The following is a 17,879-nucleotide window of genomic DNA, read 5'->3' as shown; positions in this document are numbered from 1 at the left end:
GAGTAGGAGATCATTTCCGTGTTAAACTACATGTTAGTAAATACGTGTTAGTATAACAATATACTTGTGAGTTATTTTTAACTACTGCTTCAATGTTAATAATTTTAATATTTTGAGAACACTTCTTGAGCATCTTCTTATTTTCATAGGGCTATTTTCAGAGTCCTTCTGCCCTTACTTCTGTCTTCTTTCTCTGAAATCATACACCGTTTTGCTTTCTCCCACACCCGCTTCCTCCCCAGAGTCCTCCCCCGTTCCAGAGGTAGCAGAGTCACTCAATTTTGTTTCTTCATCTTTTAGTTCTGCTTCTGGCCCCAGCTGTCTCAAAAATTCCTTTGCTTTAAAGATGGAGTCAATCGTCTCTCTTTTATCATTAATTTTAAAGATGACACCTTCAAAGATCACCCAGCGATATTGTATTCCATTTGTCTGAAGAAATGAGATTCTCTGTAGCTTTTCCTCTTTTGACGGATTTCAAATGGGATGTCTTTTAGAGTCTTAATATTTGTATTCCCAAATTTCAGTGGATTTGCCGAGGTTGCCTTTAATATAACATTTCTGGTCTGTCTTCCTGCAAACTTGACTACAATCTCCCCAGGCAGGCTATTTTTTTTAATGTAATTAGAGTATACCTGATAGGCAGACTCTATATCTTTTATTATTTCATCCGCTGATAAACCTGTTACTGGAGCGATGATCTCTCCCAGAGTCTTCTTCAAATCTTCTTTTTCCTTTTCAGGCAGTCCCTGAAATTTGAGAGTCATGTTTGCTTTCTCCATTTGCAGCTGAAGTAAACGGTTTTCCTGCAGCTTTTGTTTTATTTCCATCTCTGTCACTCTTTTCCTCATCTTCTTGTTCTTGGTGTCCATCTCTACCAGCTTCTCAGTTGCCTGCTCCACTTTTTTCTCCGTCTCTGCCAGCTGGCGCTGCTGCGAGGCGAAGTTTTGGTTTAGTGTGGCCAGTTGCTGGTTAATACCACGAGCTGCTTCCAATACCGGTTTCAGCATATCTGCTAATGTCTTCATGACGTCTGCTCCCTCTTCTGATCTTGGACTCTGGCTGCCTTTCGGTTTTACTTTCCCTCGTGGAACCGCCATGTTCTCTCTTTGTTTACAATTCAACACCTCTGTTTCAGAGCTCGAAAGACTCTCCGTTTCTCTATCCAAGCTCAAGTAAGTCTCTCAAAATGTAATGCTGTTTCTCTCCCCTCCCCCCCTTCGCTTCTTTGATCTATTAAATCGCTCAGATGTCCCTCCCTGCACTACGCTTTCTCCACGGGGGGGGGCTTCGCTTTACAAAAACAGTCCGTTTATCTCTCACTCACGTTCATTGTTGGTCACTTCTGACCTCGCTCTCTTCCATCGCTATTCCGCTTGATCTCCTGCACTTGTCCCGGTCAGATTGGCTTGTCCCGGTCACCCATCGGCTGGATCATCAGGGCGGAGGGAAGCCTCTATTCCACGGCTTCGAGCCGTCGAAGAGGCTAACCCTCAAAAGGCTTGGAACCCTCCGCAAGGGTTCCGTGGGAGTGCCACTTGAGGACGGTGGCACCCCTCCAAGCCGAAGGTGTGCTAGTTGCCTCCTCGAGCTTCGAGGAGAGCGACTGCCATCGCCGATCCACCCACCGGAAGCCCTTGTATTAATTGAAATCACATTGTAATACAATACATAATTTGTATACAATTGGCTAGTCATAGTTTGCTTAGTGTTCATACACAGCTTTCCATGTTCTCTTCCTTATTGGCTTCAGTGTGAGTCATGGTGCCCTCCCCCCCAGCTTGTGACTGACTATGCCTCAAACTGTTCAAGGTGCCTCAAGACTCTTGTAGAGCTACATTTGAATCCAGCAGCTCCTTAAGAGTCCAACAAGATTTTCAGGGTCTAAGTTTTGAGAGTCAAGCTCCCTTTGTCAGATACAACTACTCCTATCGTCAGGATACACATTAAATGAAGTGTAGTAACATTTCCCACACTAGGCAATGAGAATTCAAATACTCTGCCTACCACCTGCAAATAGCACTTGCAAGCAATGGCGCTAAATTTTCAAAATTAACCGACTTTAAAAACATTAACCTGATATTTTTTGTAACCCGTTTGAAAAAATATACTTTCTTAAACTGAGAAGCATGTATAGATGATCACCTTCAGCACATTTCTGTCCTTCCTCCCCTTTTTCCTTTTCCTGCTATTCTTCCACAGTCAATAGATCTAAACAAGATTAGCAGCCATAAAAAGGAACCTCCTTGTTCAGAAGCAGTATACCTCCAATTACCAAATGTCACAGAAAAAAAATGGGAAGGCTACCACTTTTATGTTCTGATTGTGAACGGCCTCTAATTGACCACTGGAGACGGTTTTGAACTCAGTCCACAACACAACAGTTATTTAAGAAATGATGATAAACACACCCTAACAGCTACAGAGATTGCACTATTTACACACTTGTCAGTGGAGGGGGTTGGTGCTTGGTAAGCCTCACTCCCACAGGACTTATTTGTTTTTGCGGCTTCCAGCTCTTAAAACGTCAAGATAAAGGAAACACGGAACTTGATTGTATTTAGAGGGGGAAGGAAGACACATAAGCAAGGAAATTGTATCATATACTTCCGTCTCTGCATCTCCTGCTTGCACAACAGTAAGATCTGTGAAAGGAAGTGCAAAAACAGTTCTAGCATGGCTTGCAGCAGCAGCAGCAGATCAAAGGTGGGTGCAGTGGTTAGAGTGCTGAGAGGCCAGGGTTCAAGACCCGATTAACTATGAAGCCCACCAGGTGACCACAGGTGCGTCATTCACCGTCTGCTTAACCAACCCTACTGGGTCCTTATGAGGATAAAATGTGGGAAGGGTGAAGCATGTGTGCCACCCTGAGCTCTTTCAAGGTGATGTGACTCAGGTGGGGCAGCCATGTTGGTCTGAAGCAGCAGAATGACGTCTGAGTCCAGGGGCACCTTGAAGACCAACAAAGTTTAATTTCTGGGTATAAGCTTTCATGTGCAGGCACACTTCTCCAGTATCTGATCTCAAGCTTTGTTCTTTCAAGGAGAAACGGGATGAAAATGTAGTAAGCACAATGTGAGGGACGAGCAGCACAGCAGAGACTGGGAAATGATGCCTCCAAGACAAGGACACCGTACACCAACAAGCCCACTCCAGGATGCACACCTGCACAGTCAACATCATTCTCACTGCTGGAGGAGCAGGCTGGCACGTATGATGGGCAGAGCATCAAATCCTCGCTCTGCCATGGAAGCTTGCTGGGTGACCTTGGGCCCGTCGCTCACTCTTTCTGGCCTCACAGGGTTATTGTTGTGGGAGAACAATGTTCTAAAGGCCACTTGGAGTCTCAAGTTGGGGAGGGGATATAAATATATGCATGGTCTTAAATACATGCGATACACAGATGTTTGTGCCCTGCTCTGAGAATCTGTAGCAGCGTGCCACGGACGACTCTTCCTTCCAAAACGAGCTAAGCCGCCACCAAAACAGAAGCCACCAATTAAAAACAAACTATGCATTGCTGTAATCACTGCGCACCGACACCGTAGCACTGCCCTATAGTCTTCTCAAGACGTTCCCATTGCTGTGTCAGGCCCTTGTTATATCGGGTGCTGCGTGAACACCCGACAGCCACGACTTCATTCCCACCATACTCTGCCTACATGCCTACCTCCTGGAGGCTTTTTGAAATGCAGGCTGACCTACTGTGAAATATCAGTGGTCAGCAAGGAGACAAGGCCAGATTTGACCCCAGTAGAGCATTGGGCTTTCTGCTCTTCTTCCCTTCAGTGTTCTACTTCCCAGACAATCGCCACCCCCACATACATTTTCACGGTACTTTATGGGATCCAAAGGATGCACGCAGGGAGGGTGGCACTGGCAGAACCAACCATCTAACACTCTTTAAAAACAAGTCGTCTGGAGTTTCTAGAACCTAAAGAAGAAAGCTTGCCTATAGGGTCACTGTTTTTCTCCCCTCCCTGGAAGAGGCCCTGGACATGGAGACAAGGAAGTAAGGAGCTGATGAAGAGAACAGCTATCAAGCTTTTATAGGGCAGGATTTGGCCCACAGGCTGCCAGGCACAGCCACACAGCTACAGAGGAGGCTAGAGCAAAAGATGGCCTTGTAACCCACAAAAGACGTTTTCAAAAGCTGTTGAGGTTCATCGAAAAGCACTGGAGAACAGAATCCTGCCTCTATCGCTCTGTGCAGCACAGAAAAAAACAGTACGTACTCTTTTAAGCAGAAGCCTTTATTACAATAATTTAATAGAAAAAACAAAGTTGTTGTTTTTTTAAATAAATTATACAAATACAAAAAAACCCACAATAATTAATGCAAGATTACCTCCTCCAGGGAGGAGAGGATGTACAGAAGGAAACAACAGGGGAAGGGGAAAGGACAGTACCATCTTCCCCACAGAAGTACCTTCACAGCCTTGAGTTTTGTGAAATGCAATGGTTCACTACACCTCCCCACCCATCACTAGGTGGAACAAACCATTCCCATCCAATGGAGCAACTGGCTAAAGGGCCAGCTAGAACTCTCCAAAGGTTTTTTTTTTCTTTCCATGAAGGAACATCCTATTTCCCAAGGGAAAACAGAGAGGAGAGAAAGCGTTCCTGGGGTAAGTTGCAGGAGAGTAAATATTCCCCACGTGAAACATTAGGAGCATGCGACAGGGTGTGTTTGGAAATGGAGGTCAGAATGACTTTGTGCCCCAGCCTTCCAATACACTGTGGGAACAAACTGTTCGACCACGTTGCAGTGTTTGGAAATGATCCAAAGATGCCAACTAAACTTTAGGTTCAAAGCATCCTCTCTCTTTCGAAGCCCAGACGTACCTTGTACTATACAAGGCAGTAGAGGCACGTGCAGAGGGCAGCCAGGGTCCAGCTCGCACAACATCCACTGCAGGAGGTCAAGGGAGAACATATATTTGACCCAGAGCCGTTTGTTTTAACCCAGCAAGTCAAGAACAGCTTTCTGGAAGCTTCCGGTTAGGCCTGCTCTGGTGGGAAGACTGAATGTGTCTGGAGTGTACCGACATGAGGATTTCTTTCTGGATGATTTCAAAGAGGATTTAGCCTCCTTGGCTGACAGATTCAAATGAGGTAAGTTTTACAGTCCCAGTTATTCCAGCCCCATTTGATGTTAAAACCCCCCAAAGATGACTGCAATTCACAACTTTCCCTAGAACAATTTAGGTCCTTTCTCTTACATCCAGGTGGCTTCATCCATACAGGAAAAACCGATAAGTTAAAAACAGATGAACAAAAAACCAAAAACACTGTGTGTCCTTTAGGGGAGGGCAGAATTTCAAAAAAACCCCAAAAACTATTATGAGGGTGTTAATCAGAAATCAGAGAGCATAAGAAGGTTATACAAAGTAGGTATACAAAAAAAGGATTCTCAATGCCTCCGACTAGGCAGCTGCTTACCTGTGATGACCCTCGAGAAACTGGAGAAGAGGTCAATGTTCCAAGTGGAATATGGGAAGTAGGTTCCCTCTGGTATGTGCACATTGATCACAGACCCCTATTTCTGTATTAATGCTTTTCTGTGGATCCCAAGAGTCAGACTGTCTCTAGTCTCACTGGACAATATTCTGGGCCAAAGACATTATGAATAACGAATGGGTCACTATCCAGACTCGAGAGGCCTCTCAAGGGTTATGAGGCAAGAAGAGGACTGGTGCGTACAGGGGGAGTAAACAGCAAGAGAAAAAGGACAGGCATTTAAGATTAAGACTCATATTAAGGGCGGGGGGGGGAATCAACAATTGGAAAGAGCATGTGAGTCAAGAACAAGATGGACTAAGGTGTCAATTGTCACAATAAGGTCAACGAGGGGCTCAGGAAGGGTGCGAAGTCACAGGGAGAAGGGCACGGCCAAGGAGAAGAGAGGCATGGGTTAGAATGGTCGCAAACACTCTTGAAAAGACCGTGGGGCGAAAGGTCAAAAGGAGGAAATAGGGCCTCCTTTGGCACTGGATGGGCGGAGTGACAACACCACTGGGATCGAGAGAGGCTCAGTCCTTGAAAACAGCCTGGTGACCGTGAGGACGCTCGTCGTGCATAATATGCCTGCGGACATGAATGCGCCGGACACGGTGCTCCCGCCCGTCTTCATCATCACCTGCGCGGAGGGGGCCTCCACCTCCACCTGCCACCCCACCTGTTGCTTCCAGCAGGGCCTTATCCGGCACCCTCGGTGTCTCATAGATCAGGATGTTCAGGGTCTCCTCGAAGATCCTTGCCTCTGGAAACTCCACCTGTACACAAGAGAGTGAGAGGTCACACCGATTCTACCCACCAGTGGAAAGAGAGAATGAGGTGCGAGTGGTCAGATTTGACACAGAATTCCAGGTTAAAATCCTTGCTCTGATTCACGAAGGCCCGGGCCATATCATTGTTATTCCATTTAACTTCAAATAGCGGCTGTGAAGATATTTAAAAAAAACAAACTACAGATTGGAACCAATGTTCCCTCTAAGCTGAGTTAGTGTGAACTAGCTCACAGTGTTTTAGCCTCCATCTCACACATTTTTGTCTCAGCTCAGGAAGGATGGCTCCAGAGCAAATTGACTTATGCAGTAGCCAAATCGCTCGCTCACAGCTTTAATGCCAGTAGCTCACAAAGTAGAATTTTTGCTCACAAGACTCCACAGCTTAGAGGGAGCATTGATTGGAACTCTTTGGAAAAGGGAAGATCTGACAAAAAATGAAACAGAACTAGTTTATGCTGGATGGAAGGATTGGAATTGGGTCTGGGAAACCTGGGATTGAATGCCGTCTTGGCACAACCTGGCACAAGTAGTTCAGGCGCATTCCCCAAGCCCATCTATGAAATGGTAATACAGACAGCAACCCAAAGAAAACGACAACATTTATCCTGATCCTTATACAGGAATACAGACGTAATTCTGGTCATGTTGGAAAGTCTAAAAAGCAAAATCAACCAGACCCCAACACTGCAACAAGCCAAAAAACAAAAGCAATGGACCATACCAAGTCCATCAACTAGGGTGGTCGAGTGGGCAATTTAAGAGGCCTCACAAAATATGAATTGGTTGCAAGGAGCCAAACTGAACTAAGAGATTGTGCATTTCTTGGAAAAAAATAACTAAATTTAAAACTGATTTTTTTTTTAAAAAAAACGCTGACCTCTTCAAAAGGTCTGCTTTTTGCACCTACCCATGGATTTGCAGGGCAGCTTATAAAGCGGTAATCCACCCAACACTTCTTCAAAGGAAGTGAGGGGTCCTATTAAGATCCACCAGTTATCAACAGGAGAGCCAGTGCTCTTTCTTACTACAAACCGAGTACATGACATGGTAAGGGACAACAGCTAATGTACATGGCAAGTCACCTTGGTCTGTTTCTTCTCAGTGGCATACACGATAGAGGTGCAACAGACTTCAGCGATCTTGCGGCCCTGCCCGTAGAACGACCAGCAGCAAATCTCGTCTCCCAGGACGTCTTTGATGAAGAGCACCCGCCCGTTGAACCGCAGAGCGAGTTTGTCAAAGAGTTCGATGTTCTTCAGCAAGTTGTCATCGGAATTACTAGATGGGGGCAGGGTGGAGAGAGAACAGAGATGCAGGGAGAAAGTTTTTTGGGCAGGTCTCCAAGATGCACAGTTACTAGCAAAAAGGTGAAAATATACCCTGCTGTGGATGAACAGTATATAAGAAATATACCAAGATCTCCTGAAAAAACAAAGTTACTTGGATAAATGATTAGGGACTGTGGTCTATACTACTGTGTATAGCTTGCTGTAAGTAGGATCCTCCTATGTAATGTTTGCACTGCTTAACATGTCATGTTAACCCTTATGCAGTGCTTCAGTTCTACCTTTAAATTTTTTGGTTGGTTCCAGACTTCAACAATCTGAATCCTCCTGCACTGTTTATTGAATGCTACATTTTGTTGATTGTATTGACTCATTCTGTATAATCTGTCCGGAGTCCCAGTGGGAAAGGCGGACTATAAATAATGTAAATAAAAATGTGCCTTACCTCGTATATGAATACTTGTTGTTGCTTCTGTTATGCAGCAGTTTCACCACAGGCTAAGCAAAGGAGAGAAAAAACACATAGATAAAGGAAACACAGCAGACGTTTCCTGAAAGAAAGCAAAGGAGAGTGGATTCTGTTCCTTTACTACTGCTGTGTTTTTAAGCCTGCTTCACACAAGTTGTTTTTTAGCCTCCCGCTTTGTTAACTGGCCAAACTGCTGGGGTCTCGCAGAACAACCTGCACCTTGCCCACTCCTCAGGGCAAGGGATACATTACTGCTGCTTGGTGCCAGTTTGGTGTAGTGGTTAAGTGCGCGGACTCTAATCTGGGAGAACCAGGTTGGATTGCCCACTCCTCCACTCGCACCTGCTGGATGACCTTGGGCAAGCCGTAGTTCTGATAAGAGCTGTTCTTGAAAAAGAGCAGTTTCTGTCAGAGCTCTCTCAGCCCCACCTACCTCACAGGGTGTCTGTTGTGGGGAGGGGAAGGGAAAAGAGTTTGTAGGCCGCTCTGAGACTCCTTTGGATAGTGAAGGGGGGGGAATAAATCCAATCTCTTCTTCTTCTTCTGGGGTTCCCAACCTGTCTGACCCTGTGGGCACCTTTGCAATTCTGAAACAGGGGGGTGGGCAGAGCCAGATAATGGATGCCGGGTGAGGGACAGCCAGCCACAAACTGTTAGGGAGTAACTCTACCAGTAACTCCTTAACATTTCTGGCAGAAACTCTGCTTAACAGGATGCCTTTTAAAATGAACATATAATTTAAAAAATATTTTCTTTCATGTACGCAGCTTATCATCAGACATGCAGTGCTGTGGTGGCAGCTGCCACCAAAATATCATCTTAGAAGTCTCTGCAGCCAATCAGTTCTCTAATGGCCAATCAGAAGCCCAGATGGACAAAAACACCACCTGTCCCACCCACTTTCTAGCAGGCCTCAGAAAAGGGGTCAGTGGGCGCCACGTTGGGGACCCCTACACTATAGCCTGCTGAGCTACGCTTTTATGGATGGAAACATATGGGACAGCTTCCCATGCTCTCTGTTCTTCAACAAAACAGCTGCGTAGGTCCCGGATATGCTAGAGGGCACCAGTGTTCCCTCTAAGCTGAGTCACAGTTTTTTAGCCTCCGGCTCACACATTTTTGTCTTATCTCAGGAAGGATGGCTCCAGAGCAAACTAATTTATGCAGCAGCCAAATCGCTTGCTCAAAACTTTAATGCCAGCAGCTCACAAAGTCGAATTTTTGCTCGCAAGACTCCACAGCTTAGAGGGAGCACTGGAGGGCACCCAGCCAAGCTCCCCTTCTCTGTACTGACAACGGCCTCACTTACACAACCTTCCTGGGGCTCCACCGCACAGAATTCCTCAACCGCTTTACCTTGGAACAGCTTGAGATGATCTGCTGCTCCTCCTTTGGAGACGTCACCATGGGGATGTGGCAGAGAGGGTCAAAGGCTTCACTCTTTTGCTGAGCAGGGAACAAAAAGAAGAGATGAGAGAGACATTGCCGCCTCATGAGGCAACTCAGAAGCTGCTGTTCTGCCCTTGAAGAGAGCAGCACGGGATGCTAAACGTCCCTGGTTTCTCAGCAGGGAGATGCTCACCTGGAGCGCCAGCTGGCAGTCCTCCACTAAGCCTTGAATCAGGTAGTACCGGGCCTCAGACAGCACCTCTTCCAGCTCCCGCTGGGACTCGGGGAGGGAAACAGAACCGTCTCGCAAGTAATTCAGGATGGTTCCAAAATGGCGCCCGCTTCTATCAATCAAGATCCAGCCTGGCAAAAGCAAACGGATGTTTATGGTTCCATCAGAAGAGGAGCGGGGAACAGCAACAAGAAGGCAGCCCTGTTTCACGTCCGACTAAATATTGCTTGGTTTTGCACCGGACCATGATAGAGAAAATAGTACTATTTCTATAGTTGATTTTGCTTATTATGTTGCAAAAACAATCCTACATGTTAATTCACAATGCTTTTGCTTACTTTTTAATTATTAGCCGTAGATATTTGCTGTGTGTCTGTTGCCACACTGTTTGGCTTGTACTATTAAGAACAACAAGCTGAGGGGCAAAAGGTAAATCAGGTGTAGAGCTTGGGTGGAGGGGTGCCTGACCTTTCATATCTGAAGTACAAAATTACTTTCAACTGCATTTGAACCATGACAGGAAGAATCTCTCTCTTTGCTACAGAGCTTCTGCCATGAAGTTCAAGGGATAGTTTTGGTTTTTTTTAAATAGCTGGACATAAGACTCGCTCTTGCCGGCATGAGTTTGCCAGTGAAATCAACAGGCGGGAGATTTAGGACCGGCAATAGATACAACCTCTTCACCCAACATTCACTGACACAAGACGTAGTGAGGAGCACTAGCTTAGGTGGCCTTAAACAACATGGACTGGAAACACTCATGGATGACAGGTCGATCAGTGGCCATTTGCCATAATGGCCAAAGAGAATCTCCATGTTCGGAGACTGGAGAATTCTGAATACCAGTCCCTGGGGGGCGGGGGGAAGGGGGAGCTTTGGCCTTAGCACCCTACTTGTGGTCCTTCCTGAGTCGCTGTGTGAGAAACGATGTTGGACAAAACAGACTATTGGTTTCGTTTAGCTTTTGCTAAACCTATTTGCTCAGGTAACCCATGAAACTGCCTTACACTGAATCAGACCACTGGCCTATCAGAGTCAAGGCTTCTTTTCTGGGGGAACGCGCCAGGATGGCGTTCCGGAACCTTTTTTGACAAAATTCTTTTTAAAATGTTTAAAAGTTCATGAGATTTCAGTATGCCGATTGAAAACTTCATTTCCCTCTAGAGAGTTCCAGCACCTCTTCTCCCCCCTCCCCCCCCCCCAAAGCTCTGATCGTTATTGTCTACTCAGCCTGGCAGTGAGGTTCTCAGGCGGAGGCCTTTCACATCACCTGGTAGCCAGTGTTCCCTCTAAGCTGAGTTAGTGTGAGCTAGCTCACAGTTTTTTAGCCTCCAGCTCACACATTTTTGTCTTAGCTCAGGAAAGATGGCTCCAGAGCAAACTAATTTTATGCAGCAGCCAAACTACCTGCTCACAACTTTAATGCCAGTAGCTCACAAAGTAGAATTTCTGCTCATAGGACTCCACAGCTTAGAGGGAACATTGCTGGTAGCTAGTTCTTTTTTAAACTGGAGATGCTGGGGACATTCTGCATGCCAAGCAGAGGCGCTTCCACTGAGCCACAGCCTCTCCCCGATTGAGGTCTGCTACTAAACTTGCCAGAATGCCGTACAAGGCCAATGTGATTTCTCAGCTCTTGTCCTCTAAATATTTAAGTTAAAAAAAAAACCCACTCATCTTCCCACTGGCAAATCTTAAACTGCATACTCAGGGAATGTATCAAGGCTTTTTAAATGGTTTTTTCCTTGTTTGTCTGGGTCCTGCCTGCATTGCTCTGTGAAGTGTTACATACACAGATGATTCATTGTAAATAATTATAAGCCCTCAGGCCTGCATAGACTATAAATTAAAGTAAAGGGATGCCATGGGACAGAGGGAAACCTGCTGGTAGGAGACAAGAGGAAAGGAACAGGGACTGGGTCCCTCCTGCCTCTCAGAAAAAGATTCATCGGCAAAGGGAAAAAAATCAAGCCTGGCTCCTGCCATTGGCTGGATAATTAGGAGCTCATTTTCGGCAAGAGCCGTGTCAAAGATGGCCAGCTGGTCTTTCGGGTCACTGACGAAAAGGCATCAACAGCCAAGGCTGCTTCCTCGAACAGCTTACAAGATCCTCAAGGAATGTGAAACAAATCCTTTTCCCTTTTTTTAAAAAAATCACCCACTGAAATATTTCAGCAATAATCAAGTCCCAAAGAGACTCCAAAAACATCAAGAGGCGACTGTCACGAGAACCCTTGTGCTCTTGCCTAGATGTGTCAGCTTCGACATCTTCGTGCTGTTTGACAGTATCAGGGAACATTTAACTTTTTGAATTTAAAATGATAAACATTTACTTAACCCATCTAGAGCCCTGGAAGCAGAGCAGAGTATCCATAACTTAAATAAATGGAAGTTTATTAAAAAAAAAAATCCTCCAGCCCATCAAAGCTTTCATCTGCATACAGAGAAACCGGGAAGTTCTTTGTTTAAAATCCAAACTGTTTATGGTTTCTCCCTCTGCCATACTGAACGGCAGATATGATTCACAAAGCAGTGGCACCCTCTTCCGACAAACCAGAGCTCCCAGCTGGCCTTCACACTTTATTGACTTAAGAGAGCTGCCTACCGGCCTTCCTGTCTCGTAAACTGGCTACAGGGTGGGGCAAAGACACCATTAGGAGATACCTTCGCTATCTGTCAGCACTTCCATCCTGCCACTGAACATGGCCTTGAGCATGGTGTCTTGCTTGGTGAGGGTCTGCACCGTGGTGTAGTGGAGGGACCCCCCCACGTTCAGCTTCACATACTTGCTGCTGGGGTTCAGAGGTTTGAGGTCAAAGGTCGCCCCCGCCACCCCGCCCCCGCCATCCCGTCGCTGCTGGGTTGGGACTAGCGGAGCACAGGCCTCCGGGGACGGAACCGGGTCTGCCGTGGCTTCGGCTGACATCACCTCCTGTGGAGAGAGAGACAAGACAGAAGTGATCTTCAGTAACAGGCTTTCTACAGAACAGAGGGCCTTTTGCCTCGACAGAAAAGTAAAAAAATTTCAAAAATGGGGGGGGACCCCAAGAAAGTACTTGAAGCATCTGGGGCAATTTCATAATGGCTTAATCTTCTGTTGCCATTTCAGTGGCTTCCCCCACATGCCATCCTCTCTTTTTTTATCACACCCAGTTTACTGTTTAAGCCCCCTGAAGAAGAACTGGATAACTTCCACGTTCTGTACATCCCCTAACCCTAAAGACAGGCAGTCATGTTAAACTATTGTGGAACAATTAAACAGAAGTCCAATGACACCTGAAAGGCTAGCAAAAACACACCAGTAGTAACCTTCATAAATCAGAGCTCAGAGTTCTCACAAAATCTCATGCCAGAATAACGTTCATTCACTTTTAAGGTGCCACTGGACCGCTGTTTAGTTTTTACACACACAACTGTCACTGGGAGCTAGTAAGACGCTGGTAAGATCCCAGCAGGACACTGTTAACAGGATACAAGTAAGAGACCAGCCTTTGTGCTCACTGCCGGACTCTCTGGCCTCTGCCCTCCAAACTCAGTCCTGGTGATCATTTCCTGCTACTCCACCCCAGTCACCCACAGCCCTTCCTCTGTGCTTCTGCCCCAAGGATGTTTTCCCCATCTTTCTCACCTCCTGCCAGCCTCCTGGTACCCCGGATTTATTGATATTTATTGCAATGTTTATACACCCACTTTCACCACCAACACCACCCCAACATGGCTGAGAAAAATCCCACCCCCAGTAACTGAATCACTTCCACCTGAGCTCCTGCCTTCTGCTCCACTTTTTAGTTCAGAATCCCCTTGGACCTCTTCCCCCCCCCCAACACGTTCTGCTCCCCATAGTCTGCTGGCTTGTCTCTCACAGCCCCTTTTCCCCCCAGCCCCAGGTGCCCTTTCACCTTTGCCCATGCCATGGGCACCCCCCCCCACGTACTCACCTCCCCAAGGGGGGTGGGGTGGGCTCAGCCCAAACCCCTCCCCTTTAGCCCCGCCTGGACCCAGAGCCCAACGACCAGCCAAGACGTCTAAGCCCCAGAGAAAGAGGGACCAGGAGCCACTGCGCGTGCGCTTCAAAGCTCTCACCCCCGCCGTACTGGAAGCGGCAACATCCGGGTACCCGCCCGCTTTAAGCCAGACAACGCACCAGCAGGTCTTCCCCCTCCCCAGGGGAGAAGTGAGAGCCGACACAAGGCTGGCGCCTGCGCAGAAAACAAAGTCGTTCCTGCGGGGAAGAACGCGAGGCGGGAAGCGAGGGGAAGGGAATGATAGTTTAGGGGAACGCGCATGCGCACAAGCCTTTAAGCCCGACGGTTGGTCTACTGTAAACTTGGAGAGGGCAGGACGGTCCCGGCCCTAGAAGACTTAGGGCGGAGGGAGGCCCCTCAGGGCTTCCCCCCCCCCCCCCCCTCGCCATTAAAACCGGGTGTGACAGAAGAGGCGGCGATGCTTCAGAAGAAACCGGAGTCGGGTTTGGATGAGCTGGGCGCCTTTTTCTGCCCCCACCCTCGAGGTGTCCCTCCAGAGGCGTCATTTTGACGAGCAGCCTACAAGCCCCTCCAGCAGACCCGTAGCGAGAATTTTTTTTTTTGCTTGTGGGGCATATTTTTTTCTTGTGGGGCAGACGCAACATCAAATTAAAAAATAAGATAAAAATGAATCGCAGCTCTTCAAACCTCAGTTGCATTTCACGCCCAGCTTCTGGTCAGTTTCACTCTTGACCAACCGCTGTTAGCGCTAACTGCTGATCGGAGGGGAGTGAAATTGACCCAAAGTGGCAGGGCGTCTTTCCACTCCATCCCCAGCCCCCTGCAGCAGCCGGGAGGCTGGGGAAGGAAAGTAAAGTTGCCCTGCCGCCTCTGGTTAGTTTCACTCCCCTCTGCTGAGTTGTTAAACCTAACAGCTGATCCCCAGGAGTGAAAGTGACCAAAAGCTGCAGGGCGGCTTCCCTTTCACTAGGCCTGGCGGCTGCTGTTGTACTAGGCACACTGGGGTGTGGGTAGGGGTGCCTGGCATCCTCAGGTGGTGGGGCAGGGCTCTGCTCCCAAATGCCCCTCCGTGGGTACGAGCCAGGTCTCCAGGGCTCCTGGCTTCCCTGTTGTGGGTGCTGTGGGAGACGGTTCAGATGCTTTGGAGGGGAAACCAAAGAGCCCCTTCGAAAGACGTACACTCTCTAAAGCTTATATCCCAAAAATCTTGTTGGTCTCTCAGGCGCTACTGGACTCAAATGTGTGTAATCTGGTAGTTTGTCAGAATTTATGCTGCTTCGACAAGATACCTCTTTGTGTAGGACCTCCCCCCCCCAATCTTATTCATTTGTAGTCCGACTTTCTCACTGGGATTCAAGGCAGACTACGCAGAATCAATCAGTACAGTCAACAGAGTGAGACATGCAGTAGCCCAGTGTGTCTCAGTCAGCACCCAAAAGTGGGTCTTGGCCCAGTCCTCCCTAATGACCACCCCGCCCTCTCCATTGCTCTTTCATATCTGACCCTGGAAATAGTATCTTCCATGTCATACATTAGTTGGTATTTTTTCTTCACCATCTATGTGTGTTGGTTAGTAAACCTCAGGACACACTTGAATTTCTTACTAGAATGAATTTTCTTAGAACCTTAGACCGGATTATTAGAGGGAATAATGGAGGAGAGGGTGGTCAAAGGCTGAAATGTAACCTCAATATGCAAAGACTGTGTGTGTAGGAACACCACTTGCTTAGGGGGGCACTATGTGGTTTTTTATGTGGTTTAGTTTCTCGAAAACATCTCATTGGGCTCTATAGAAAATGGAATGATTAACTAGATGGGTGCAAAGGTCACAGTTTGCCCAGGGCACCATAAATCCTTGGGCCAGCCCTGGATTGATCACCAAATCAAGTGAATTGGGACTTGTGGGTTACCGTAGCAAAAACACTGGGAAGCATTGCAGCAGACAATGAAAAAGGAATGAAGTAGAAATCTGGAAACCAGAGGTGAAGCACAGAATAAGTATTAAACCAGGGGTCTCCAATGTGGTGCCCCATAGGCAACATGGTGCCCACCAACACCATTCCAGGCACCCAAGTATTTTTTTTGGAAGTGGGTGGGGCTTTTGCCCAGCGAGGCTTCTGATTGGCTGTGCAGATTTTTTAAAATGTTGCCTTGACAGCTGCTGCCACTACACTAAGCTGTGGCAGCCATTTTGTGGCTGTGTCCACCACACTGTAATTCCAAAGGGGCCCACAGGCCATGGCTCCCAAGTACTTACCTTAGTTCGGCGGGAAATGTATAGTTCCTCGCGGGACCATTCCCATGGGGAAAACACAGGCGCTGTACCATCGAGTTTCCAGTCCCATTACCAGAGCATCACCCAGTTATGTGCCTACGTCACGTCTGGCCAACAGAATAGTGCAGCGCCTGTGTTCCAAGCAAGAATCTTCCAGCGGGGAAGCATGTGTCCCCCACCGGATCATAGGTAGGTACTTGGGAACCCTGCCACAGGCTCAAAAAGGTTGGGGACCCCTTGCATTAGACAAAAGCAAAAATTACATAGGAACCAACTTACAGCAACAGATAGTACTTCCTACAAGCTGTGGTACAGTCTACAGTTCCTCACCCTTTAGCCCAAGTATCTTATGCCACAAGAGTCCAGTCACCACCCTTTAGGAATAAAGAGGTGGCGCTTTACTGACTAGAGAACCTTTATTCCGGCATAAATGCTTGTGGACTAGAGCCCACCTCTTCAGATGCTAAAATAGACTTAGTGGTTCTATCCCACCCTGGGCCTCGTTTTAATGGGACTTATCCAGGAAGTGCTCTTATGTTTGCAGCTTTTTACTCTTTGGAAGAGAAGTGTTTGTATTCGTCAGAATGTATGTGTTTTTGGAGAAGATTCTGAACTGATTCCTTAGAACAACGTACTCTTCATCCCGTCTCTCACCCTCTCTGCGGGAAAGGCTTGAGTTTGCAGGGTGAGACTCAGCTGGTATCCTGTAGGTGGAGGACCTGATAAGACTGTCATTTGGTGGTTTCCAAAGTCCATGCTAAATCTCATTACTACATATTGTGGAATGTTTTCAATCCATACTGCTTGTGGCCGTTATACGGTGAGTTCATGTTTTTATTTCAATATTAAAGTTTTCATCTGTTGGTAGTAGCCCAGGCTAGCTTGATCTCAGAAGCTAAGCAGGGTCAGCCCTGGTTAGGATTTGGATGGGAGACCACCAAGGAATACCGGGGGTGTTTTGCAGAGACAGGCCATGGCAAACCACCTCTGAACATCTCTTGCCTTGAAATCCTTATGGGGTCATTAGAAGTTGGCTGCACTTTGTGTACACACACACACGCTTTACATATGTAGTCCTGCGTAGGGATAGAAAGCACCACTAAGAAATTTAAGCAGCACCTTTCTCAGCCTCATAGAGGTCTTTCCTCATGCTCATGCTATGCCTAAGGATAGACAGGCACTAACATCAGGAAGCAGTCTTATCACATCTGAGGCTAATTAAGAGTTATTGTGGCATAAGCACTCATGGGAGCACCTGCTTTACGACAGGTTGAGAACAGCCCTATTAAATGTGCCCATAAAAGTGATACTGGTACTGCTTCTGCATGTTTAGTCATTCTGGCTTACAGCTACACATCCTCCATGAAACAGCTATCTTGCATTCTTATTCTACCGTACCGCCAAGAGATCTGCTTTACCTGCCCAAGCCTGGGAGGTAGGTTGGGCTGAGAGTGACAGGCCCAAAGCCACCCAGTGAGCATCAGGAAGTGTGATCTGAATCCTGGTCCTAGACACACTAACCCCTCTCCTGCACTGGTTTGTTATGCAACGGTGGTTCTTGGTGCAGTTTTGGAAGTCCAGGCTATGTTTCACTGAAATCCTTTCCTCTCCCTTTGCAGACAGGGATACAAGCAGTGTGTAGAATTACCCAGCCTGGCAGCAGCACAGACCATTACAGAGAAAAGCTTTTGTCACTGTATATGCATATACAGTAATATTTACTGATCCAAGATTTCAACCTGAGTTTGTTACAGCCAAAGTGGCAGGCTAGGATCTGGGAGACCCACGTTTTAATCTATGGAAGATTGCTGGGTCATCTTGGGCCAGTTAAACTCTTTCATCCTAACCTACCTCGCAGAGTTGTTGGGATGATAAATGATAAAAGTGGCATATAAATGAAATAGACTAAAAACATCCTAGACACCCTCGAACTAGATATGATGCAGCCCATGCTT

The 17,879-nt window shown here is 47.0% G+C and overlaps 1 protein-coding gene across 1 annotated transcript; it reads right to left on the bottom strand.

Moving 5' to 3' along the window:
* Positions 1-4,330: 4,330 nt before the first annotated feature.
* Positions 4,331-13,739, bottom strand: KCTD13 (potassium channel tetramerization domain containing 13). Its single transcript, XM_015419536.1, has 7 exons — positions 13,602-13,739; positions 12,328-12,595; positions 9,625-9,794; positions 9,399-9,488; positions 8,019-8,071; positions 7,370-7,565; positions 4,331-6,272 (listed from the first exon to the last, which is right to left on the bottom strand). The coding sequence occupies exons 2-7, from the start codon at positions 12,587-12,589 to the stop codon at positions 6,030-6,032; spliced, it is 1,014 nt and encodes a 337-aa protein (XP_015275022.1). The 5' UTR covers positions 12,590-12,595; positions 13,602-13,739; the 3' UTR covers positions 4,331-6,029.
* Between the last annotated feature and the right edge of the window lie 4,140 nt (positions 13,740-17,879).

The sequence above is a fragment of the Gekko japonicus genome, unplaced genomic scaffold, assembly GCF_001447785.1.
Source record: "Gekko japonicus isolate JY-2015 unplaced genomic scaffold, Gekko_japonicus_V1.1 scaffold923, whole genome shotgun sequence".
Classification (NCBI taxonomy): Eukaryota; Metazoa; Chordata; class Lepidosauria; order Squamata; family Gekkonidae; genus Gekko; species Gekko japonicus.
The sequence above is the reverse complement of the archived record's forward strand: the minus strand, read 5'-3'. Positions and strand labels throughout refer to the sequence as shown.

Excerpts from the sequence above, each read along its gene's own strand:
- KCTD13 (XM_015419536.1), bottom strand. The coding sequence starts at position 12,589 with ATGTCAGCCGAAGCCACGGCAGACCCGGTTCCGTCCCCGGAGGCCTGT. Across the intron at positions 8,072-9,398 it reads TCATCTCAAGCTGTTCCAAG|CCTGTGGTGAAACTGCTGCA; the intron begins GTAAAGCGGTTG and ends TCCTTTGCTTAG. Across the intron at positions 6,273-7,369 it reads CTGAGAAGAAACAGACCAAG|GTGGAGTTTCCAGAGGCAAG; the intron begins GTGACTTGCCAT and ends TCTTGTGTACAG.